General features: G+C 43.8%; 1 protein-coding gene across 1 annotated transcript in view; it reads right to left on the minus strand.

The window, feature by feature from the left end:
- PARP1 (poly(ADP-ribose) polymerase 1) overlaps positions 1 to 25,830 on the minus strand; it is a 31,751-nt gene extending 5,921 nt beyond the window's left edge. The window contains exons 1-16 of the mRNA XM_026845113.1: positions 25,771 to 25,830; positions 24,686 to 24,848; positions 23,675 to 23,793; positions 22,488 to 22,702; positions 16,973 to 17,069; positions 15,245 to 15,361; positions 14,094 to 14,270; positions 13,506 to 13,647; positions 11,754 to 11,894; positions 10,809 to 11,051; positions 9,827 to 9,895; positions 8,923 to 9,055; positions 7,249 to 7,444; positions 5,857 to 5,985; positions 1,130 to 1,213; positions 193 to 315 (exon numbers count right to left, since the gene is read on the minus strand). Coding sequence (XP_026700914.1) covers positions 193 to 315; positions 1,130 to 1,213; positions 5,857 to 5,985; positions 7,249 to 7,444; positions 8,923 to 9,055; positions 9,827 to 9,895; positions 10,809 to 11,051; positions 11,754 to 11,894; positions 13,506 to 13,647; positions 14,094 to 14,270; positions 15,245 to 15,361; positions 16,973 to 17,069; positions 22,488 to 22,702; positions 23,675 to 23,793; positions 24,686 to 24,848; positions 25,771 to 25,815 — 2,193 coding nt within the window. The 5' untranslated portion in view covers positions 25,816 to 25,830. The remainder of the gene's footprint in view (positions 1 to 192; positions 316 to 1,129; positions 1,214 to 5,856; positions 5,986 to 7,248; positions 7,445 to 8,922; positions 9,056 to 9,826; positions 9,896 to 10,808; positions 11,052 to 11,753; positions 11,895 to 13,505; positions 13,648 to 14,093; positions 14,271 to 15,244; positions 15,362 to 16,972; positions 17,070 to 22,487; positions 22,703 to 23,674; positions 23,794 to 24,685; positions 24,849 to 25,770) is intronic.
- Positions 25,831 to 26,354: the final 524 nt, after the last annotated feature.

Here is a 26,354-nt window from a genome sequence, read left to right on the forward strand (position 1 = left end):
ATAATATATAACACATATATATCTGTATATGTATACACATATATATGCACATAGACAAACAAGATGATATTCTGAAGAAAAACAAGCATAACCCCATGAAAGGATGAGTCTTAAAACCTCACAAGTTCTTTGTGTTACATGTCTGATATCAGACCTGTTGCCTGCAAACAACATACTGTGTCCAGTCAATACCTGAATGTATTCCAAGTTATTTAGGAGAGGTGGTTTCTTCATCCCAAAGTCATGAGGAATCAGAGTATAGAAGCGGTTGGACAGGTCCAAGATCTGTGATTCTGAACCACTGTCAGAAACTGCCTAAACAAGACAATAAGCACCAAAGAAAATTACTAAGGTTAAGTCTCCGTAGGAATAGACACACAAAAGATACTTGAGGACTAATACACAGTAGCAGCTATATAAGTAGTGTTAATGCTGAAGGTCTCATAGAACTAAAAAGGGCGATTCTATTTAATTATTCTGCATGTAGTAAATTACAGTACTTGCACAGAAATACACAGAATTTCTGATACAATAAAAATTTAATAAGGACTATGTTTCTGGATGGCAAAATAAAGGCTTCTGGATATGGAAGGGGTGCATGTCCTTGGCAAGGATCTGGTCTACTCTAACAACTGAAGCAAAACTATCTATGCTTTGCCAGGGAGCCCATGACAAAAAATAGGTTATGGTGGTCAACACTTTTGCAAGCTGTTCAGGCAGTAGTATGTAGTGATTCTTGGAATGGTTCAGATCATGATGTGTAAATACAGTAATGTCAGCAAGCCAGACCCTTTCCCATGTCAACCTTTATTCTCATTCTCAAACTGATTTCTCTGGGATGGAAACACCAGCTCACTATTAGATCAAGACACCAGCTTCATTTGCTCGACTGCCACTTCCATCTGGCTCAGTCTGAAGTTTGTGCTACAAAAGCATGGAAGATACAAGTACTGCCCAAGCTGGTACAACAGCGAAGAGAACTAACTACTAGTTACCTGTGGAAGCCACATCCTCTTCTCAAGTGAGAGAGCACACAGATCTTTATACACACAACTCAGCATTCATCCCACTCCAAGCCCAGAAAAACTTCTGAATTTCCCTCTTGTGCTAACATGTCTTTCATGCTCACCTGCTGAACCTCGTTAAGGATGGAGTATGCGCTCTGGATCTGTCGCTTGCTCAATTTTCCCAGTGGCATCTTCTGCAGGTCAATCTGATGAATATTTAAACAATTAAAACAGGATTTCATTACACTGAAACCATTGCAACATATTCTCTCTGGTTTCTAGGGAACAAATCCCTCCATCCTGGTAGGAATGGCCACACAAAGAATGGAAGCATTTCAGACTTGGTACTGATCTCTGTAGAGGAATGAGGATTGAGGAATGATATCAGAAGGGCAGTGAACACTACTGAGAAGACATCCTATAAACAAAGGAATACTGCAAGAGGAAACTTAGCATGTATGCTAGGGCAACATAAAAATAGGGTACTAAGTGTCTGGCTAGAAGTCTAATATTGACCTGGTATCAGATGGATTCCTCAGTCACTTCAGAAACCACAGATTTGAGGGTGGCAAAGCAGCAAACCAAATGAAGTAATTCTTGTTTGTAAAGATCATCTGTGCCTCTAGGTACAACCTAGATACCTTCTTCCAACTTTACGCTACAGTTATCAAGGGTCAAATGCAAAGAGGTTATAAGATGCTTCATATTCATTATAGAACTGTTTAGGTTGGAAAAGACTTTTAAGATCATTGAGTCCACCACTAATTTAACACTGCCAAGTCCACTACTAAACCATGTCCCTAAGCACCCCATCTCGTCTACGAGTCTTTTAAATACCTCCAGAGATGGCGGGTGACTCAACCACTTCCCTGGGCAGACTGATCCAATGTTTGACAACCCTTTCAGTGAAGAAATTTTTCCTGAAATCCAATCTAAACCTTCCCTGGTGCAACTTGAGGCCATTTCTTCTTTTACTGCTTGTTACTTGGGAGAAGAGACCCACACCCACCTTGCTACAATTTCCTTTCAGGTAGTTGTAGGGAGAGATAAGGTCTAATAGCCTACTTTTTTCTCCAGGCTAAACAACCCCAGTTCCCTCAGCCCCTCCTCATAAGACTTGTGCTCTAGATCCTTTACCAGCTTCGCTGCCCTTCTTTGGATGTGCTCCAGCACCTGTATCTTTCCTGTAGTGAGGGGTCCAAAGCTGAACACTGTCTGAGGTGTGGCCTCACCAGTGCCGAGTACAGGGGAATGATCACTTCCCTAGTCCTGTTTTCTGATGCAAGGCAGGATGCTCCTGGCCTTCTTGGCCACCTGGAAAGTTCTGACACAGAACACAGGCCAACTTAACCTTGTCAACACCTCCATGCTAGATGAACTATTGCCCCTGCTATTGTTCAGTTCCACTTGCAGAGCCTCGCACCTATTACACAGGGGTGCTTGGGAAGGTGGGGCAGTCATAGAGGAGAGGTGCCTGCTGCACCAGGCAGGAACCTGTTGGCATTGCCCCTTATCCCTTAAGTCACTGTGTTCAGCCAGGCGGAGAGAGAGTAGGGAATCCTCCGTATCACATGTCCTGTCTGCCTGTTGGGCCTTTTCCCGGGAAGGCAGGGTATCATTCCAGTAGTCTCCCTCCCACTCCCTGACACTCTTCAACCTACTCACCCCCTCCTGGAGCTCTGCCACTCAGCAGAGGAGCTCCTCTCCCTGGGTGCACCCCACAGCAGTGCTACTGTGAAAGCAGGGCCCAGCCTGCAGCCTGGCACGAGGCTGTCAGTGTGTTCCCACTGCAGCTCTGGCTGGCCAGGTGCAGAACTCAGAGGCCATGGCTTTCAGCCAGGTGGATGCCACTGCTCCCTGGTTGAGCCGGCAGAGCTGCACCACCATTCCTGCATGCTTCCGCACAAACTGCCGTGCCACACCGTGGTTGCTCATGCTGCCTAAGGGCTTCTTTTATACATGGCAGGGGCTTGGCCACTGCTGCCCCTGGCCTTTCCAGGTCCTGCCAGCCACTGTGGCACAGCCACAGGCAGCTCTCCCCCAGTTTGGGAAAGGGCTCCCTGTGCACCACTCTGGAGTGCTCCTCTGTGGGTCATGCCGGCACTGGAGCTGCTCACCTCAGCGTCTGATTTAATTTATTGTGTTGCTTTTGTTTGTGTATTGACTGATCTTGGGAGAGTTTCATATTTACATTAAATCCTTGCATAGTTAAGGACCCTCTGAACATTTGGCAAAAGTCACGTCCAAAGGAGTCTTTTACAAAGATAATATGTACACCCTCTGGACTTGAGAGTACTCACCATACAGCCTGCAGGTCAAACTAGCTTTTACTTAACTTGATGGGTTTAAGATTCAGCTCAAGGACAGAAGATCCTGTGAAACCATGTATATCACATTCTGTCTGGGTAAGTTCCACATTATTTATTTACAATGGAGCTAGGAAACCCAGCTTTAAGAAAATCTTCTCTGCAAGCTGAACTCAGAAGGTTCTTCCAAGCTAAAGACTGATGTGAGAGGCCTGAAGTGATTCTGTATGGAGACTTCCACCTACTGGTCTTAGGAGACCTTTCACCTTTAGCTGCAGCTCAGCATACATAAAGCCAAACACTAAGAAAAGCAAGATGGACTGCAAGAGAGAAGACAGGCTTCAAAATTGATCATGTCTTGGTGACGAGAGTCACAAAGACAAGATTAATAACCTAATGAAATCAACTTGCAACAGATTTGTAGCTCCCACACTTTTGGGGCCAATACTTTGTTGTTGAGTACCATCCATCCATATTATCTAATTATTAGGTGACAAATCATGAAGGACATGTAAAACGGGCCATTTAACTTGGGTGTGCAGAATAGCTGCGGACACCTATACTAACTATAAATTACATAAACCTATAAACTAACACATATAAGCACTAAGACATAAACACTAACACCTATAAACTAACACATCCCTCAACAATGTGACTGAGTAATCTATCTCTTACAGAGCCCATATACAGCCAAAGGGCTGGAATTTGTGTCTCCTGTGAGTCATGGGAGGTGAACAGTGCCCTGCAGAGCTAATATAAAGCTAAACTGCATCCAAAGCTTTATCATCAGATGCATCAAAAGAGCACAGCAGCCAAGGGGTTGGGTCTAAAACAGGAGCACTGCAATTACTGCCAGATGCATTCAGGGTAACATGAAGATTTGACTCCACATCATGGACATGTGCGCCAAGATTGTCATGAGAGGCAAGGGAGATGTATGCTTTCCACCCAGGCAAGAGAGGACACAGCACTAGAGCAGACTCAGCCCTCTAAACTAGCCATGTAATGTAAGGCAATGACATGGATAACTGTAATAAACTCCTGTATGCTTGGTGAGGTAAAACTCTCAAAAGCTAAATTAGAAGCAGGAAGAGAAATGCGTTAGATAAATCTGTTGTCATGTAACAGAAATACTAAGAATTTGCTACAGTTTTGGCAGAGTGAGAGTGCCTGGATGGAATGAAATACTTGAGATCAGTCTGATTAAAGGAACCAAGCAGCCGTTTTCAGAGGATGTGCAAAAACCTCTAACTAGGAAAAACATTATTTCCTCTAACGGAAAGCAGCTGTTTGGCAGCAACAGTACAGGAAGATAAATCTTATAGTAAGACAGGCCCATCTGGACTCCCAGGTCTCCTATAGATCTGCAGATGGTGAGGATTAACATAGTTCCAGAGTTCTACAAAACCAAATGACATCAGATAATCAGTTCAGAGTCTTTAGCCAGTTCCAATTACAAAAATTTATTAATAATTTGGAAGACTTTGATGTAAAGAACCACTGAGGATATGGGAGCACACAATTAACCCAAGGTACTACAAAATGTTGGGCAAGCAATCTCAAAACTTTCACGTAAGCTGTATGAAATGGTGCAAAGACTGTTCTGCGAAGCTGACACAAAATCCTGATAAGATAGCAAACAACATCTGCTTAAATATGAAGTCTTAGAGCAGGATAACTAAGCTGGCTGAAGAAAACTGAAATTTGTTATTTAGAACTAACCCAGCTTGAATATCTGTGTTAAAACAAACTGCAGGATCTCTGAACACCAGTATAACTGTAGGTAAGGAGAGACAGGTCATACTATCAGAATGCTGTCTGAAAGCTTGTTAGAAGCATGAACAAGAAGAATGGATAAGAATAGGGTATCATTAGAACAAATGATAAACAATTTTAAAAAAAAAAATCAGTCTCAAGTTTGGCCCTGTTCAGACAGGGATCTGGACTTTGTCAGGGCACTTCATTAGTGCATGTATCAGCTGGTAGCATTTCTCAAGTCTGAGCTGCATGTCATTTGCTACCTAAAGTAGTGGCAGTGCTGCCCACTCCCCCCTGACCCCCAAAATGTGGTTCACTGCTCACACAAGAACACACACACACACACAAGGAAAAAGTAGTGACTCCTGCCTCCCATCACCAGGAAATTGCCTGTGTTAGTATTTTAAAAGCATTCAGCAAACAGTGGTCACAATGCATGTGTCACTGGAAAAAACAAAACAAAATTCAGAATGATTACCAACCCCAGGACTGGCAAATGAATTTCTCATAGACTTGTTAAATTGAAGATGTTGATACAGATATTCCCCATTGAAGAACAAAGAATGCATGAATGTTTTAAAAACTGCATGCATGGTAAATAAGTTACTATTTCCAGTGCTTGGCAAATTCTGGTCAGACTGTTGCCCTTATTTTAAAACTCATGCTGACTTCTGGGAAGTATGATGCACCCTGGATTGCAGAGAACTTGCTTCTGGTTGTATAAGTATGATGTAAGGAGAGAAAGGAGGGTTAGAAGCGAGAACATGAGTGCATGTGGTCACCTCAAATTCCACCATCGCTTTCTTCATGCTCTCCACATCAAAGATCATCTTAATAAGGTCTTGAATTGGCTTTGCAAGTTTTGACTTGGTCCCAGCACCCACTGTCAGTTTCCTGACAGCTTCTTCATCCTGAAAAGCAAAAATAGTATCAGAATTAGCAAAATCACAAAGGATAAAAGTAACAGGCTGGCTGCCATGGTAACAACTCAAAACCAGTTTAGTGTATGCATGCTATGACTAGCCTGAAGTTCATGGGGAGCGTGGGACATTGCTCTAACATTTTGGAACAAAGTGGGTTTAAAAATCCACCTATTCAGTACTTTGGCAGACATTCTTTCAAGAGGTGGCATTGTAAAATGTAAGTAGAATTGAAGGAATAGGAACCTCCAGCAACAGTATTAATTATTTCTTCTGCAAGCTTGCTGCTGCATAGACACCTTGATGTGAAGAAAATGACTGTTTGTTGCTTTTATGACAAAAATAGAAATGTAGTAACTAGTTTCATTAAGTTTTTCTGTAATAAAAACTGTCAGATTCGCACAGGATTCATCAATTAGCTACAATTCTATCTGGATGCTTTCATGGATAGAACACTGCACCAATAAGGCATCTGCCAGATGCTTCAGAATATCACTGTATGTTGCAGCGTAACAGACACTTTGCTGCAATATTCAAATTTCCAGAAATAAAGCTATGCATCAAGTGCTTCACACTGAAAGATGACATCCCGTAATTTGGCCACAGAATAATGCAATGGCTTGAAAATATGTTCCCTGGTATCTTTACAGCTATTAACAGCATTCAACTATTTAATCTGAAAATAGATTTAAGTTATGGGTATGCCTTTAAATAAACATACAAACCCCCACTGGGCAGAAGGAAGAGAATTCTTATTTAGCTTAGCTGTCTAAATAGCCAGATCTCCCTGGCAGTGAATAATTTCTCTCAGCCTGCTCAATGTGTGCACTAAGCAGAATGCTGCATAGGAGTTGCTTCACCATTTGGGAGAATTTTGGATGCAGAACACAGATGAGAAGTACCTATTTTAAATAAAAGAAAATGGTGTTTTCAGACAGGATGTATGTGAAATGACTGCTGAATTAAGTTCAATTAACATCCTTAAAATTACAGAGTAAACAGGAATGAGCACTAAAGGGACTTCAGACTTGATAAAGGAAAACTACTTAAGTTTCCCAACACGTCTATTTTAATGCACGACACTCATTGATCTACAGCTCTATTTCTGTAGCAGAGAAGATGCAATAGTCGCACCTGAACTTCATTCCTCAGGTTTGTTAAGTGTAAGCGATCCAACAGTGAGCACTGAACAGAACAGCTATAGTAAAGCAGTTGAGCAGTGCTCCACCTGGTACAGAGACATTTCAGAGTTACCTGTCCATAATCTATTTCCAGAGGGTAGAATTTTTTTGGATATTTAGTGAAGTTCTTTGAATGCCAAGAATTGCCAGTTTTCTCTTCATACAAATTCAGGAAGTGTTCAACAGCATCTTCTTTTGATGGCATCTGCTCTAGCTTGTTACTCCCAATTACAGTGCCCACGCGACCCCAAGATCTGAATACCCAGTATCTGTAGAAGTGAAACATAAGAAAAGAACAGACATAAGATACTCTGGCTCTAGATCTCAGTCCAAATGAAACTGATCCTTCAACAACCATGCGACTGCATGCGAATCAGCCATTTTCATACCATTAATTTTATGGAAGACATTCCCTATCAGCAACTGCAGGAGAGCAACAGAAGAGCCACTAAAGAGCATATGCCCAAGGACTGGTGTGAAAAAAAAAAATAAATTAAAAAAATGCTCAGTGTTAACATGCAAGACTTCCAACCCTGAGGACAAATTAGCGCACAGCAGAAACAGATGATATTTCTTCAGTCAATATTTCACAAACACAAATCTTCAGACTATTTGGAGTCATATATTTGAAAAACAAACACCATGCATCTTTGAGCCTGTGACTCAAAGTCCTACAGCTTGGATTTTTAGAGAAATCAAGTAATTTCAGTATTTGTTTGTATTACTGGCATCACCTTGGGTGAGCTGCCATTATATTTATAGGGATACAATCAATCAACCTTTCCAATTTGTCAGGCACAAAATGTAGGCACCGAGATCCCTCTGTGTACTGAATCACAGATCCAGTTACAAACCCCACATACAAGAGCCAGCAACAAAAGCTTATTATGAACATGGTGAAGTGCAATAAATCCAGAGCTGAACCAGGGTCGTTGCTGACAGCCATTAGCACCCCTGGATTTCTGTGCATCCCTTACATGCTTGGGGCAGGGGAGGAGGAAGTTTAAAGAACCCTCTCAATTTCTTTATCTATTCAGTAATGCAACCACTGGACAGCTCTGCCATACTTCTAATGAGACTGCAAAGCTAAAAACATGATTGACCCCTGACCATGCATTCAGTTCATTTTGTTAAGCTTTGGGGCACTCTATCCAGGACTACACTGCAGTAGAATAGCCAGAATCTGGTTTTGTTTCCCAAGGTTAGAGCTGTGCTATTAGAAGACATGAGTAAGTTGGAGAATATGCAAAAGATTCCCAACATTGCTAAGTGTGGGGTCCTAATGTTAGAACAGAGGAACCTCCACCAATTCTGTTTATTTTCCAGGGCAGCTGTCACAGAACACTGCCCCTCAGAACACTGTGAGCCAATTAATCCAGTCCTAAAGAAATCAACTGTACATGCCTCACTCATCCCAGGATGCAGGAATGAACATGAGATCAGGTGCAATTCCGCAAACTTACTCACCTCCCAGTTTAAGTTTTGTCAACACCACAAAGAAAGGTCTTCACACAGAGCAGAGATCTATTCACGGGTGATTTGCTGTTCAGTTGTTTTGTAGCTTCGGGGTTTTTTTGGTGGTTTTGGGGAGGTTGTTTTTTTGTGGTTTTTTTTTTTTTTTAAACTAAATATACTTAGCCACATCTCCTCACAAAGACATTTTACTCATACTTTGCTTTTGCAGATGCCAAAAATCCAACGCTGGAAAAAAGTGAATGCAAGTATTTCTAGGGAAAACTAAACTCACCTGTTCTCTCTGTCATCCTCTAGCAGCTGCAGTTTATAATAGGAATTTGTTCCTTTCACAATATCTACTAGGCCTAGGGTTGCACTGAAAATCTTTCCACCTTTTTCAAAGACATGAGCAGAATCTTCCAAACCTACAGAGACGTAATAAATTAGAACACAGAGGACATTACCATTTTAGGTCTCCTTCCTACATTTGCGCTCACACAAACATTTGAGGAAGTAGTGTGAATCTTAGAAATCCCGCAAGAACAGTGACCACATGCTCATTCTAAACTACTGGAAGCATATATTCTTTTTAATAAGTTGTGAGCGTGCACCTTTAGATACACTGAAGTGATGCTCAATTCTATCTAGAGAGAAAAAAAAAATGTAACTTTTGACAAAGGAACATCTAAAAATCTAGTATTTAACACTACATGACTGACTGGAGGAATTCTCAAGAGAGGTACAGCTCTGCAGGTGTTCACATTAGTAAACAGACTGAAAAAACAAAGGTTGGCCTTGGATGAAATATGAATTCTCAGAACAATGTCTGCACACTGTAAGTTTGGACAGCAGCATCAGCTGCCCCACAAAGAGTACAGGGGCAGATGCTCATGCCAGACCTGTGGCCTCTGCTGGCTGGGTCTTTAATCACCCCACTAATAGATGCTCCTGAAGCTGAACAAGGGGCATGCCTTAGTTTAAGTGGTCCTTCTGAAAGCTGAACTAGAAAATCCTGGAATACCCAGTTCTGGATATCAATCAAAATCTTTCCTTTGATAGCAAGAAAAAAAAAAAAGGGTTTAAAACTAAACATTCCTTTTATGGAACCCTTATCCTTTCACAGAAAAACATTTTGCAGATGATCAAGCATCCTGAAGACTGTGTGTGGTGCAGGTGAAGCCGTTATTATCACTCACCAGAATCAGGATCTACTGCCGCTCCACCCTTAACTGTTAGCTTCATTTTCTTTTCAGACTTGCTAGGTCCTGCAGGGAGAGAGAGTTAATTTTTTCCTAGGCAGGCAACACAGTCTGACTTGAATCAACATTTAAATTCTCAATTTGCATAATTATCACCCTAAGGAGACTTCAAATCAGATTCCCAGTAAACGAGCACAATGACTTCAATGGTGGTTTTTTTTCCTGGCTTTAGCAGCCAATTCACAGCCCCCACCCCATCAATTAAATGAAAAATAAGTTCTCCTCACATTCATCTCCTCTCTTCTGGCCCCAAGGGGTGGGCCAGGTAATTTTTTTCACTGGCACAGCAGGTAGGAGTCACATTTGTGATTGTGTTTAAGCAGGATTTAAAAACCTCATAGGGTGCGGGGGGCATTCAGGTCCCCTGGAGATTCTATTGCTGTGAGATAGTCTGGCAATAACACACGCAATGGTATGACAGAAACCTACGCTTGGAGGACATGGAGAAGAACAGGTTCTTAAGATAGGCGAGAAGATCCAATGGTTTTGTTCACTGTCCAGCATTAATAATGCAAGCTCTCTATAGCACTGGCGAGGAATGCCACTGGTATTGAATATTTTTCCTCCTCCGTTAAAAGAGTGTTATGTTCTAAACTAAGTAGAACAAAGACCCATCACTGGACCCCAGTATTCCCACATGCTAACACCCCTAAAGGTCACGGTACTCTCTGTCATCTTGGAGCTGCAACACTGACCCAAACTGGCACAGAAGTTGACTAGGGGAAACAAGAGCCAGCTCAGGAGACAGCTTCATGTTTACTTAAAGCTAGTTCTGCCCTGATGTCTCATTATTTAAATTCATTATGAGAAAAAGGGCAGAGAACTCAAGGAAAGGGCAAGGATAGAATATACCCTGGTGTGCTTTGTGCATGAATAGCACCGAACAGGCCTGTGGAGAAACAACTGCTTTGTTCTTCACCTTGTTCTTCTTTGACCTTCCCAGCACTCTTCATACTTGGGGGCTTGCTGCATTTCCCATCAACGGCCATTTCCTCATGCTCCATTTTCACCTCTGCACCCCAAGGCGAAAGCGCATGGAGAGACACAAGGTCCTGGAAGTCCTTGCTGGAGGATTTCACATCCTGAAGAAACTCCTCTGAGACCACACGGACTTTGGCCTCCTTCACTTCTTCCATCTTCTTGCTCATCTTCTCCACATCCTCTGCAGAGGTAGGGTGGGAAATGAAGAAAAAAAAGCCACATCAGTGAGGTTTCAGACTTTAACCCTTCCCTCTGGCCATGATTTAGGGCTCTCTAACACTTTGTGGAAACACAGTTCCACCATGGTCTTTGGAGAGCAAAATCCCCTTTGGCTCAAAGCTGCAGCTTGGGCTAGAGCAGGAAGAGTCCTGTTTTACCTGGCTGGTCCAGCCCTTCCCCTCCCGAAGCTGGGGCTGTACAAGTCCCTCTTCGACCTCCTGGCAGGTGGGAGCAGATGTCCTACCTCAGCAGCCAGTTTGCACCTCAATTCCAACAGGGAGAAAGAGTAGATCCTAAGTTGCCAGCAAACAGCTGCCCTCAGGCACCCACAGGCAGCTCTATGGCTTCTCCAAGGCCAGCATGGACACAGCCCCAGCACCTGTTATCCCAACAAGGGTGGCCTGCACACCGTCATGGTCTGCATATAACCCTGAGCTCCAGCTGCTGCAGACCCGACAGTCTTATGGCACAACCCGCTAGGTAAGTAAAACTCAAATAGCACACATCTGTCTTTACTTTTCTAAAGCACACGAAAGCCACGTGCACACACAAAATACTCGCCCTAATCCAAACACTGATCCCCAGACAGCTCTGAGGATATATGTCCTCGTTAATCTGCTCAGCTGTTACCAGTGCTACTAGTAACCACGGCACGGCTGCTCACTCTGTGTGCTGATGCACAGGGTGGCCTTGTTAGCTGTCGTTGTCATCTTTCCTCCCAGGTCCTCCACAATGCCTTTCACCTCCTCCTTGTTCTTTGACAGCTTTCCAAGAACCAAGATCTTCATGTTGGTCAGAGGTTTGTCTAAGGGTTCATAAATAACATAGCATGTTAAGAACAGGCACAGAGCCTGCCAGACAAATAACAAGCACAAAGGGACAGCATCCCCCACACTCTGTACATTCAGCCCAGCTGGCAGGGAGACAAGGGTCGACACAGGTCTCACCCTGTGCTAAGCAAGTGGGAGGAAGCTCCTCTTCACCTAAGAAAGGCAACAAAGCTCAGCACCCACCAAAAGACAGAAGGGATGGAAGACAGAAGATTGATATGTAGACACATTATTTGCCTGCCTGTCTTTTGTTTTTTTAAATACACCCCCCCCCCTAAATCAGCCTGCTTCAGCATTGTGCTACTGAAGACTCTGCTAAGCTTCCCTGTTCTTTTGATGCCTGGACAGCATAAGAGAAAAATCACTGTAACATGAAAGCTCCTGCCTCTTCAAAAAGGAATCTGTTTTTGAGGGGCTTGAGAAAGAGGATTGTCTCCCAAGCAACAGTGTTCCTACATTACAGTATGGTTGAGTCTCTTGATCTTATCGACAGTACAAGGTTGTATTATGCTAACCCCGTAACAAGTCAGGAGCAAACTGTTAATGATCTGAGGCTCCATCACATCACTGTGTTAACACCTTGCAATGCATGTGGGTCCAGGACATGGCAAGTGTCTAAGAGCGTATCTGCACTGCTAAAGATAAATGCTATTAACTCTGGTTGACCAACTGAGGGTTTTGGTTCCTCTTCTCCCTGCAACTCAGATTTAGGCTGCTGGCAAACAAAGTAACCTGGCTTTAATTCTGGTCAATATTTTGAGTTTATTTTCAGGGCACACAGGGGCTGGAATCAACTTGCCAATCGGAACCAAGACCTGGGTTACTTGGTCTTCATTGCTAAAATAACATGATCTGGTTAAAGTTAGCTGGACAGAATTACTCCCACCCTTTTCACAAAGTCACAATAATTCCCTGCTTCCAAAACCATGGCTAGGGCTAAAAAAGGCTGAATAAGACAGACATCAGCATAGATCTTAGTAGACAGGCTATATCACCAAAGCATGCAACTCATTCTAACAGTCTACAGGGAATTCCTGGAGTCCAACCTTTGCCAATTTGTGGGCTGTAGACAGCACATCTATTTTGCATAAGGGGAGTCAATGGTAAAGCCAAATCCCGATGGAGGACTTAAAAAACAAAACCAAAAAAACCTCCTACCCTAAAATCTAAGGCAACGTGGAATATCTGGCATTATGGAGGTCCCTGGATATTCCCCAAGAAACCAAGCAAGAAGGTATTTCACAGCAGGTCTGTCTCCCTCGAGACACATTTTGCAACACAGGTCTTTAAGTTCCCAATCCACTGCAACACTATTTCCTTGCTATCGACAAATACCAAAAATGATTTGTTAGAAAACAACCAGGACCTCAAGCCCATGTCCCCAGACAACCCACCATATCAGGGTTTACCTACACTAAGAAGATGAAGCACTTGAGACTCTGCTATGCTGCTTTTTTACCAGGTGAGCTCTGCCTGACTGGGGGCAGGAGAACACCATGCCTGTTCAGGGTGATATGTTTTCTGGCTGGGAAGAGCATTACACACCATCCTGAACTCCACTGACTTATGTCCAGCCAGCTGCTTACCTCTGGGTGCAGACACTGTCTCTGTCAAAGGAGCAGATGCAGAGGGAGGAGGCACAGAATTCACAGTCGCAGCATCTGGAGGGAATACCCTGTCCTGCTTCTTACACTTAAATTTTTTCAGGTAAGGAATTTCCCGAAACTCCTGTGGGATGGAAGCACAAGCGGAGTTTAAAACCAACAAATATTTTTGTTAGATTTAAAGGCTAAATTGAGCACTGGCCAGATTTTGGCATTTACTGCAGGTCTTGGAAAGGATTTCCGAGACATTTGGGTCTCAGTAAACAAAGGCAGGCAAATAACCACTTTACTGACTGGGAAAACAAAGCTAGATGAGGGTAAATGATGAGTTTCAAATCAAATCAGTAACATGTTTCAACTTAAGTGTTACTGGAAAAAATATGATTTAGTTATGCATTATTTGCCTGCCCCGGGAGGGACATAGCTGTGACAGGACTTCCCCACTGTCACAGCACTGCAGCACACTCTGCTCTCTGGCATCCAACACTGCTGCTTATTCAATCTCCTTATGAGAGGTAACATCAGTTAAGAAATGAGCTTCAGATCATCAGATTTGTAGGAAACACCCACCTTTGGGATCACCCAGTCTTTCCTGTTGGGAGTCTGCGTTTTAGCAACACACTTAGTCCAGGCTGTAATATCCCCTGAACAGTAATATGCATCACTCTTGAACACAAACTGTCCCTTACACTCCTCACAGGGAAGCAGAGCTCCAAATGCCATCCCATCTGCTACTCGGTCCAAAATCTAAAGCAACAAAGAATACAAAACAGGTCACAGCAGAAGGAGGTTGGAAGCCCACATGCTACATTACACTGGGCTGCACAAAAAAGTAACTGTCAGGCTGCTGGCACGCAGACGTAGACGTTTCCAGCACTTGTCATGCATACACTGCACATAAATCAAGACTCTTACCAGCACCAATTGATTTATGACACCTTAAAGACATGACACAAAGTTTGCCCAGTCACACCGCATCTGCTCACACCCATGGTTTGCAGTCTCTCCTGCCTGGATTCGGCATTCAGGAGAGCATACCTACCACACAGCACCTGACCAGGCAGCCGTGCCGGAACAGCCGAGGAGCAGCCAAGCTACTGCATCTGAGCACACGAGTAGGTAGGTGGGAATGTAGGCTCAGACAAGTACCGATTTTCCTGCCTAGAGAGTATTTCTTGACCATTTTGAGTCTAGACACTTCCCACATCCCAGCCCACACTCCTTACAAATAGCCTTAATAAATACAAATACTTAAAGTGATGCGTGGCTCCGAAAGAGAGAAGACTTTCACAAGTTACACAGACTGAAAACTGACTGGTTTTAGAAAAGACATCAGGAAAGGATTTGTGCAGCTTTCGCTTCTTTTTGCTAATTTAACAGTTGAGGGAAGCAATGTGAAGTGCTATAACTAACTTGCTCTTGAAGAGCCAGCAACAAAAAAACCCCACATGGACCAGTTTGGGCATATCAGGATAAAGGCACATCACTGAGACAAAGGTGCTGAATTCAGCATCACACACCACCCAACAGCCCTTCGCAAGCAAGCTAACAGTACTATCCTGAGAGTCCTGGGACAGAAGGACTGGGCTTTGCAATGAATTTATTTCTGAAGTGTTACATTGGGAACATGCTTCAGACTTGTGGACCTTGCAGAATACTGGTTTGGGTCAGCTTCACCAAAGGACCCAGCAGACATGCAAAGCAACTACAAACCAACTCACGGCATTCTCCCCTGAAGGAACTTCCTGCTTGTTGGCGATCAGCAGCTCTTTCAGGTCGTTAGTGGAGCAGACCTTCCTCAGCTCATCCTTGATGCCCCAGATCAGCTCTGTCTGTTCCTGTTGACAAAACCCAGCAGCTTAGCTACTTGTAATCGATTGCTTCCTAAGAACATTCCTGAAACTGCAGTATGTGGACAAGGTTTTATCAAGCCCATGATATCTTAAAAGCAGACTGAGATGAAAAGCACCAAGAACCAGTAGCTTTATCAGAAGGGAGTCACACATTTTACCCCAAAAAACCTAGAACAGATCTTTAAAGCTACATGCTTCAGATTTCAGTATGAATACATGAACACATCATGGCTTCAGCAAATACTCTTTCTTATCAAGATTATATGCAGAAGGACATCCCTATGGATTCTGTATAAACCCAAGGCTTCCCCACCACATACATGTGAATAAAGGTCATGGACTAACCTTTACAGCACTATCCCACACAAGAAGGTACAAGCAATACTAACAAGACAGCTAGCTTTTAGGTAGTGTGGAACCCCTGTTTCTATCACACTTCTACCCTTAGCAAGCTCTCAGCAGCTTTTACAAATATCACCTAACTAGATGACACTGACAACAGCAGGGATGTGGCTACATTTGGGCCTTGCATTAAAACAAAAATCAGAAATGCTGACCAGGCAATGTTCTTCTAAGCCACTTAAGCATAAGAGGAATTTCTACCAGATCAGTCACCTGCAGTAGCATGGAAGAGCACGCACATTCTTTTGGGCTTTTCTACAAAAGGTGAAACTGTTGGACAGCAAAGAAGCATCCTAAAATATTTCAGATACTTTCTGGATGTTAGTCACTGGCTACAGTAAAAAAATGCAGCCTAGCCTGGAAGAACTGATTCACTGTGTTAAATGGTTTAATTTTCATGTTTTTTTAAAAAAAAAAAATCAGTAAGTTAAGTTAACCCTGACCAACTAATTGCCTTGATAACATCTCAGCTAAGTTTTGTTGAAAACTGAGGTATTGACACACAACAAAAAAGAAAACTTTTATTCAAAGGCAGGCACACCATTTTTCTACAGCTTCATTAAAACTTCAATGGCAGCATAAGCAGCTTATTATTCTTTTTTATTAGGAAGTATCTATACCAAACATTAAACAGAAAATTCCTGATGCTCTATTGGGAATTCCTCCCACAGAAGTTGGAAGGTAGAGAGCTGTGATCTATCACACTTTGTATCCGAGAACTGAACACAGGTCCCCAGAGGGTGGAAGAGATACGATTTCTCATTAATCTAGTTCCGCACTTTACCTCTGCTTAATTTTTGTAATGAGCCATTTATCGGTTTCCAAGCATTTCTGCAACAGCACTCGGGCTCAGAGCTTCAGCCACCAGAACCAGATGACACAGGAAGGACCCCAGAACCACCCTCCCTGAGAGAGAAGGCATTTAACCTAATCTATTTAAATCCAATAAGCACAAGTTCTGGAGAAGTTCCTTCCTGTCTTTCAGGAGAAATCGGCAGGGTGAATTGCTGTCAGCAAAGCCTAAGTGACAGGGCATGTCCTGTGCCAGGACATGAGGAACTGGCTGTGCTGCAACTCCGCTTGGTCTGGGCACCAGGTACAGCTTCTTTCTAGGTTCCACAGCTCTTCAGTTAGTGCCTGATACTGCACTCTTCTAACAAAGGAGTTTTTAGGATACGATCAGCTAAAACTCACCTTCAGCTGTTTTTCCTGCTTTGACTCTTTCTCTTTTTCTTTTTTTTGTTTCTTTTTCGAAGTCACATTTCCATCTACCTCTTCTCCTTTCCTCTTCCTAATAGAGAAAAACAAAACACATGCATATGAAAGGAAGTTATTTAAAAGCCTGTCCAACAGTTACCAAAGCTCAGTTTACTGACTGCTGATACCCGCAGAGGCTTGAATATCCTTAGTTTTGGCAGTCAAACCCATTTTTCAAATTCCTCAGTGCTAGATTGTAGACATGTACTTGGCTCTGCAATGCAAGCCACCTCAATCAGGTCAGGTACCCTGGGAAAAAGCTCCAAGTGTTAACTGTATGGTCTGACAGAAGAGCACATGAAATACTGCAACATTTCAGGCATATTCATCTACACCTGTATTAGTTACACCAAAGGCATACCTAAGAATCACTGAATATAAGCATACCTCTCCACATCTGAGGAGGTGTAGCAATGTAGCTTAAAAGACTATAATGTCTTTCAGCTGAACCAACATCTTGATTTTTCAGCTTAGATAGTCCATATAGAAATAAAGAACCAAAAACATGATAACTTTAATAAGCTAACACACTGGGAAACTAAGATCTCCCAGCTAGTTTTTCTTCAGACTGGAATTAAGTCAAGTCTCTGAAATCAGACAGGAGGAAGTTTCTACTTGCAAAGTGCTCCTAGGCTGATAGCAGTTTCATGATATACTACCGTGTGGTTGTGTGTGAGGAAACTTATTGTTAGCTAGGGCCTTTAGAGCTATGCAGGGAGAAGTTACAGAAAGCACTGCTTGAGAAAGACTTGAAAGAAGCAGCCAAGTGAAAAATCAGGGGATTTTGGCAGACTTCGGGATGACAAGAAACCCGAGAGGAAGACCTGAGAGGAAGATTACGTTTCCAGACTCCTGTCATCCCCTTGGTCTGCCTGCTTCAAAATACATCAATATCAATGAATCAAATCAGTGTGTGCTCTCCTTGTGAGGAGTAAACAAAGGGAAATTTTGTCCCACAAGGCAGGATGGGCCTGCAACTTTTGAGGCAGAGCATGAACGCAGCTTGGATCTCACACTTCATTTTGACAGAGCTGCTATGGTTATGAAACATCAGCCAGGTTTTTTAAGAGAGCATCTGTCTTAACTTTATAAGCTGTGGCTGATGGTTAAGCCATAAAGTTGACATTCTTGATTGCTCTCCTACAATTTTAAACACTTCACTTTCTAGTACTTTGCTACTGTTAAGACTAAGCCTGTATGACAGCTTATTAGCTATAAAGCTGCAGAAGGATGTCAAAAGGTACTCTTCTCCCAGAGACACATGCATGAGAGATCTGCAAGTTCTTCTAACTGTCCTGGCTCTAAAATAGGCCAAGTTCTCATTTTGTTTGCAATGGCCACCCCTAGTCCGTCATTAGCACCTCAGACCAAACCATGATTCAAAGCACTTTGAAAGTCTTTAAAGGGCTGGTTTTGCAGAAGAGGTCATCTTTCTGTTCCCCTTGCAAGGTCCCATCAGTCGAGCTGGGGCTATGCTGGAAGGCACAATTGTCTCAGAGGGGCCAACAGCCACACTGTGCTACCATCAATTGCTTGCATTTCTTGAGGAAAAATTCCATGCTGTTTTCTAAATCAGGCAAGCAGGAACCAGTGTGGCAGGACGGGTTACAGCACACAGAGACGTACCTTCAAAAGTCCCCAGGCCAAGCAAGTCCCCTCTCCTCCCCAGAGGTAGCCCCTGCAAGGGGTAAGACCAGAGTGTCCACTGAGCCCTGCCATGAGGATAATGACTTCTGTGAGTTTTAAACAGGGTCACAGGTATACAAAATCTTGGAAAAACGTATCCGTTTGAGTGCAAAGCACTCCGCTGCACCTTCCCAAGACAGATGGCTTAATAAGTTAAGTACTTCGGATGGGTGCCCAAATGCTGTGTGCCTGCAGTGCCTCTCCCTCGGCAGGCTGACAGTCACGCTGCCTCCAGCAAGCCAGCGCTCACACCTATGCTGTAATTTGTCTCCCAGTCTCCAAAAGGAGGAAAGCCAGCACACCAACCGCTGGAAGGCAATCACCCTGCTGAGAGGCCCTGTTACCCAGGGAAAGCATCCAAATTTCAGCAGGGACTCATGCTTTTGGCAGCTTCTCCTCAAGGGGACAGCAGGTTGCTCTGCCGGACAGGGTGATTACTGTACCTGTTCCAGCCACCTGAATAAGCCACAGAGCAGGAGGGATCATCCTGACTGCAGAGGGGCATAAAGCTGTCTGTTACCACCTTCTAACTTTTGTCCCTGGCTATGCCCAAGAATTAAAGCAAACACTAATTGTCATTTTACACAGCTTAGAGAAGGGAATGCCAATGCTGAACTCATCTCCCAAGACAGCAAATTTTAAAACAATTGACAAAATACATGTTCACTGACACACACATTAATTTTATCTTACATCTCTGGGACCAAACACTGTGTTGCTAACAGCAGCTGGTGCTACTGTGTCCACCCTTTCTCCTGCTGGGGAAGGGACAGTCTTCCCACATTCAACTGGTATGGCCCAACAGCTTGCATAGTAGGACTGGTACTTACCGGAGACCACAAATCACTTCCCAGCTTCAAGAAGGATACACAACTACAAGATTTATTCCAACTTTTAAGATAAAGAGGAAGGCAAACTGTCCCGCTCTAGCCTGGACATTCCTTACCATCTACTCTATTTTTCATGTTCCCCTCCCTACAGTGAAAACAGAGAGTGGAAAGGACAGTCACAGTAGCCCTGGATAAAGCAAGCAGCCCAGGCAGGCAGGAACAAGAACTCCCCTTTTTTCCTCCCAGTAAAGCATTGCCAAATTGTTGCTGACCCGAGTACTTAGCCTGTGCCTCAGGCAACCTCCGCAGTTAATCCAGTGCTGCATGACATCTCCAAAATGACACTGCTCCTGTCCTGGGCAGCAATTCTACCCAAACGAGCCAGGCAGAAAATACAGCTCAGAGCAGGAGGGTGTAACACATGCTACTGAAGCAGCACAGTCAAAGGGAGTTTGCAAGCTGCTAATGCATTTCCTACATCAGTGTATGAGCACTCTTTCCACAGAGAAGCTGCTGGCAAGGACACAAGATTCTCCTTTACCAGGCCTGCAAAGTGCTGGAGCTTGAGGACGACAGCCCATAGCCCAGGGGAGGGTCAGCATGGCTCACCCGGAGCTGACCAAGGAAAGGAGCCAGGATCCTCACACGAAACTTTCCCATTTTGCCCTTTAGAGGGAAGGGATTTTCCAACCTATTCTTGGTAGCCCTGCTCGGCACCTCACTTCTCCGATCTGCAGCATACACGTCATACTGCCGCCCTTACAGAAAGGGCTGACGGAGCAGTCCCAATCTGAGCTCCTCACAGTATGGGCTAGACATGCAGGAGCACCACATAAATTTGGATGCGTCACATCTGAATTGCAGAGACATCTGAGTCAACATATAATTTGGACACAGCACAGTGAGAAATATCTTTAAAGATCAATTTGAGAATCTCACCTACAGGAGATCTGCAACATCATTTCTGTGAGATGCTGTAATTTCTGTGGTTAATTTATGTTATCTGATTGAATGCACAAGATGAATTATCGGAGGTAACTGCATCTCATTAAAGCTCCTCCAGGACTTCTGTGCTTTCTTGGCAGAAAAATCACCAGGTAGGAAGCGCACCACACCTCTCCACTCATTCTGTTTATTTACACTCTCGCTCATTCAGTTTGTTTGACAGACAATTCTTTTTTCAATTGACCCTTAATACCCTTGGCTCAAGCACACAGTCCAAACAGCAGACGAAAGGTAGTGGAGCATAAGAGCCAGCCAGCACCTTCACAGTTGAGGGGCTTGTTCATGCAGTGCTTAGAAAGCAGGAAAGATTAGACATCCTGCTGCTTTTCTGGCATGAGGTCTTGGTTCACATTACCCTACATCACCGATCTAAGCTTTTTTCCACTGCAATTCTAGGCTTTTATTTACACAGTGACTTGGCAAACTACTCTGTGGCCTATCTTCACAAAGCCTTCATATTTTGCATAGCATCCCAGAAGCAGCCCAGAAAAGCAGAGCCAGGGCAGACAAGAGAAACACTTAGTCAAATCTCTAGAGCTTTGCTGAAGACATGGGAGAAAACTACAAATAACTTTATTAAACTAACACACTGTTCTAGGACAAAGCACAATGCGCACCTTGGCACAAAAAGCAAAGGACTACTTGAAAAGCTGCAAGTGCATTAGAACACTGTACTGCTTACATCCTGCAATACACACAGAGGTAAAATGCCTGTATGAAAAGACAGCAGGCTGCTGGGCAGATACAGACAGCTCGTCTCAGCCTCCAGTCGTTCAGCCAAGCAAGGTGAACAGTGCAGAACCGGACAAGGCTCCAGCAGGAGCACCCACACCCATGGCACTGCAGGACCCTCCCCACAGCACCCAGACCACTGCTGAATGCTTCTGGAGCAACTGCTTGCCAACCAAGACTAAAGCGTGGAAATTGCAGCCTCTTAGCAGCATGCACATCAGTTTATGAACGCTCTGCTCTGTTACCTATGGCCGAGGACAACCTTCACATACACGCAAGGCTCTGAACAGTACCCCACACCTAGCCACCACATATCTGGAGGACCAATACTGACAAAAACTGCACAGACTTGACATGGCTGTGGCTTCTCAGAACGTGACATCAATCTCACTGGACAGTTTCATGGTGAATCCTTGCAAAAGTAAAGCTGAATTCCATCTAAAAGGTACACAGAAAAGGCTGATGTTTTACAAGATCACTCCTCTCTGTAGGACCCAGAAACACCTAATGTTCCTTCCTCCATGGGAACAATGCAACACTGGCTTGTTTTATGAAGCATGACTCTAGGCAAAGTTACCTCAAAAACAACAAAAGCCTTCATTAACAGAGAAAGACTGACCAAAGCTAGCAAGTCACCTGGAAGCATTTCTCTGTCAGTACAAGTTCTGTCAAAAGCCCCCACTAGAAATTTCAATGCAAGTCAATGAAATTTCAGACGTACCATAAAAGACTTCGCAAACAAAAGCATCCAAGTGTAACAGGGCCAATAAACACTATTATCAGATTCAGTGTCTGTCACAGATCAGTAGCTCATAGATAAGAGATGTCAAATCAATTCTCTAAAAAGTGGTTAAGGAAGAGAAACCATTACTGATAACAGCATCACACAAGGAGGTGCAGAATCCAGTATCCATTTGTATTAAGCATGCATTATTTTATGGTTGAAAGCCCTACATCAGTCCTCCAAGTCACAGCTGCTGGTCTCTGCATTTTCTCAAGGCAATCACAGGGGGCAAGAGGACTGTACGCTCCCAGGGACAGGGAATTTGTTTGTTGTCATCTGTCTAAGGTCACAGAAGGACCAAATCCTCCTACGACCAATATTCTTTTAACAGAGACAACAATGTCACAAAACATTTATCATGGATGTATTTGAAGGCAAGCAATGTCTCCTCTAGACAATGCAATTTCTTACATACCCTTCAGTCTTGGTAGCCGGGAGCTGCTTCTTCAGAGTTTCTTTATCTTCAGCTTTCAAGATGCTGAAGCCCAGGAGCTGGGTGGCCCCATAGGCGGGGAGGAAGCCCAGCTCTGCTCGGCGGCTCACAAAGCAGTCTGGGTGGTACCAGTTATCTATCATTCCCAGCTGTGGCTTTTCAGGATGCACCATCTTCTTGGAAATCCGGATCTGGCCCTGAGGTAGATTAAAGCAGCACAAGAGCAATAGTTAGGCCATTCTGGAAGGAGCAGGATGTTAGCATTACCAACACAGTGCTTCCTAAAAGGCCTCTAAAATATCAACGGCTCCTCTATCAAAGCCTGCAACTTTTGTTCAAGCCCTTTCACTACAGCACCTCTGCTTTCTTCAGTACTCTTTCTAGGTTGAAAAAAACCCCCATCTTTTTAGGTGGCTTTCTGTTCAAAAGCCACTCAAAATGGGTAATCCTGTAGTCTCTACTCCAACTCCTAATAAGCTTGAACAAGCAAAACTCATATGACCAAACCTCATGCAGGCAACTCTATAAATTAACTTTATGTCCCTACCACTCAAGCATCAGTGCTAATATAATCTCACCTCATCTTACTGCAAATTATTTTTCAGATACAAGCACACCAGCACTGGTCTTTGGCCCTTGTCAATCTTACCCAACTGGCAGGTCTATTCATATCGATTAGAGGCTCACAGATTCATTTTGTCACCTGTCTTTAAAAGCAGTGCACCAAGGCATGTTCAACTACAGGGCTGCATTGTTAATTAGCTGCATCACTGGTTTTGTCTGCTTTCGTGGAGTTAATAAGGATACACTGCATACAAACAGAGCTGGTCTGGCTGAGGAGGGAGAAGAGGCCAACATCTCTGCACTGCTGCAACAGGCAGGAAAGGCTATAGTTAGCAGTGGCTCTCTTGCCACAGCCAGCAGTGTTCCAACCTGCTCCAAGACCCAAGTGAAAGGAAGAGTCAGAAGATTTGAAGCCCAGGCTACAATGCCCGAGGAATGCCTTTACTGTCAGATGCCCAGGACACAGCTGCTCCTCAGACAGAAATGCAGCTTCGCAAGTGCTTTCCATATGCAGGACAGACAGAAAGCAATTACAAAAGTCACTGTTCAAAGTGGTTCTGGTGGGAGAAAAGACAAGAGATGGAGAACTAAGAAAAGCTTTTTACCTTTTCTATTTTCTGTTCACAGCCTTTGCAAGTACTTCTGTTAGACTTGGCATATTCTGCTGCAAAGTCATTTAGGCTCTTCTCAGCCTTGCCACCTCCTTCCTGTTCCCCTCCTTTTCCTGGAGAACAAAGCAAATACAAAGTTGGGCTTTAAAAGGCATTCTCTTATTTTCTTATTCTTTGTCCCAGATTGTTAGCCGTCTGGATTAATAAGCCTCTGTGTTCCAGCAACTCACCTGTCAAGAATTTGACTACAGAGCAAGTTAAGAAGTCCATGCTCAAAAGCACTTTCAAAACAGAAAGACTTCTTTAAACAGCCAAGTAGCAAATATACAGGATTGCTTAGTTAATGATTTTAAAAGATTTTCAAAAGGTGCACAGAGCAGACCCTTTTTACTTCTTTCATAAAGTGAGATCTTACTGAAGAACTGACTGTAACAGGAGTCACAAATAGCTCTGCCTCAAAGCAGATCTCCTCTTCCCAACTGCTAGTTTGCTTCTATTTTTTGTATACTACACTTCAATGGGCAGACATCAATCTAAAACTGCCCAGCATCCTTGATTTACACAGAGATGCAATGAGTTTAGACTGGTCTGTACTTAGATCCTTCTCACTTGCTCCCTTGACTGTGTTCATGGTGTAACAATTTCAAAGAGCCACCATGGCCATACACTACCATAACCACACATAACCAGTGAAAGTATCATTAAAACAACGTACTACAAACAGCATTTATTTTAATATTAAAGAACTGAAAGCAAAATACACCAATCTCGTTAACAAGAAATACTTGGCAATACATCTGCTGACTGACTTGGCTTTCTCCCTTGTTGATTTAACATGTTGTATCACACTGCCAGTGTCCTAGCCCTAGAGTGCAGAGATGCCACAACAGTTCTTCCGACATCACTTGCTGAAAGGACACAGCAATCAAATAACCACAATAACAGCTTGAGAAGAGGGAGCGTGGTTCCAGCTGAACCTCCAAACATCAGGAGACCTCTGCTTACCTCCTCCAGGGCCTCCAGTTTCAATGGCTTTCTTGATTTTCTCCTGATCTTCCCACCGGAGCTCAGGGAAGCCATCAATGTCCGCATGGGACACGATTCGAGCCCGCTTCCAGAAACAGCTATAGTGGTGCCAGTGAGGGACTTTGCCATCGAACATGGGCGACTTGGAAGAAAGCACATTAGGCCAAGATGAAGCAACTCAGACAGAATCAAGGGAAAATAAGATAAAAGGAGCATCTGGGTAAACAGAAGTGATTTTTTTCATCTTTTTTTAAATTAAACATGAATGCTATTTAGGCCAAAGTCTAAGAAGAAAATCTAGTACGACAGACAAGCTGTTGGAGAGAGGTCCCAAAGGGGATAGATGTGGAAGGACCATCTACCTAGCTTAACCAGTTCATCACCCTGTTGCTTAGCCCATCTGTTTTACTTGGAAGAGAAAGGTCATAGCCTCTGCATGGCTATACCAACCCTGAGCAGACAAGGAGAGGTTTCTGCTCTATGAGAAACAGATCATCTGTAGGTACAAGTAAAGCAAAACAGAGGTTGCCAAAAAGGTAAGACGTGTTACAGCATGCAGCGCATGTGCTGCAGCAGTCTCAAAGGAGGTTGTAGCAGAAGAGGCTGCGGGCCTCAATCTGCCGGACCTCCGAGTGCAACACACAATCCCTTTGAGAGCCACTTCTCACACAAACTATCCACGCCCAGGAGGGGCAACTCTAAGGACTGTGGTCTGAATAAATTCCTGAGGGGGCTGCAAGAGGCAGAGGCAAAATTTAAGGGAAACACCAGAGCCCAAATCAAAACAGAAGCATCACCCAAGTCCTCCCTGAAGCACAGCTCCAGAATGCCCTGCCTCACACCTGCCTCATCATGGAAGTGCTTTGCTTGCTTATGACTCAGACACATTAAGTACTAACCTGGCATCATTTCGGTTACCCATCAGACAAAATAACCGTATAGTGGTTTGGCTCCAGGTACCCCACACGGACAACTGCTGTACTAATAATATTCAGTGTTGTATAATTATTATTACTGATGATACAGAATTAACAACCTAGGAAAGCATTCTACGTATCACTCACCAACAGGATGGAGATCTCCAAGCTGAAAACAGCAGAGAGTTTCATGCATGATCAGGAAGGATGAGGAAAAGGCTTCAAAGACCACAGCGTGCGACTAGGTGAGCTGGGAGCCCCAGTTACAACCATCAACCAAAACTGTAAGAGGACATTTATATTTCCAGCTGGACTCTTCCCACAGGCTGAGATGCAGATTCAGTTACTCTCACAGCACCACAGCCACATAGCAGCCACCCCAGCCTTGTTCTCAACGTGTCTGAAAGTCACAGGCAGCTCTGGCGCTGAAAGTTGGTCACCCCTGAGCTCTGGGCTTGTGTTTGTGGAGTATTCCTGGAGGACTCTTCATGGCTCTATCCCTAACACAAAGGATCTGTGGGCACAAGGCACTGAGGTGTGTGGAAAAGGGCAGAGCTGGCTCAACCTTTAAGACAACCATGAAAGCAGTGAGTGGATCTTCACTACATGGTGTTGTGCATCTTGAGCAGGACTTCTCTGTGTGGGAGAGAAATGAAACCTCTAGGCGAGCTAGACCTTGTTTACACAACTTCTCTCAGCTCACCTATCTCTAGACCACAGTTTCCTAAACA

This window comes from Athene cunicularia (genome assembly GCF_003259725.1).
Source record: "Athene cunicularia isolate RWA chromosome 3 unlocalized genomic scaffold, athCun1 chr3_part1, whole genome shotgun sequence".
NCBI lineage: Eukaryota > Metazoa > Chordata > Aves > Strigiformes > Strigidae > Athene > Athene cunicularia.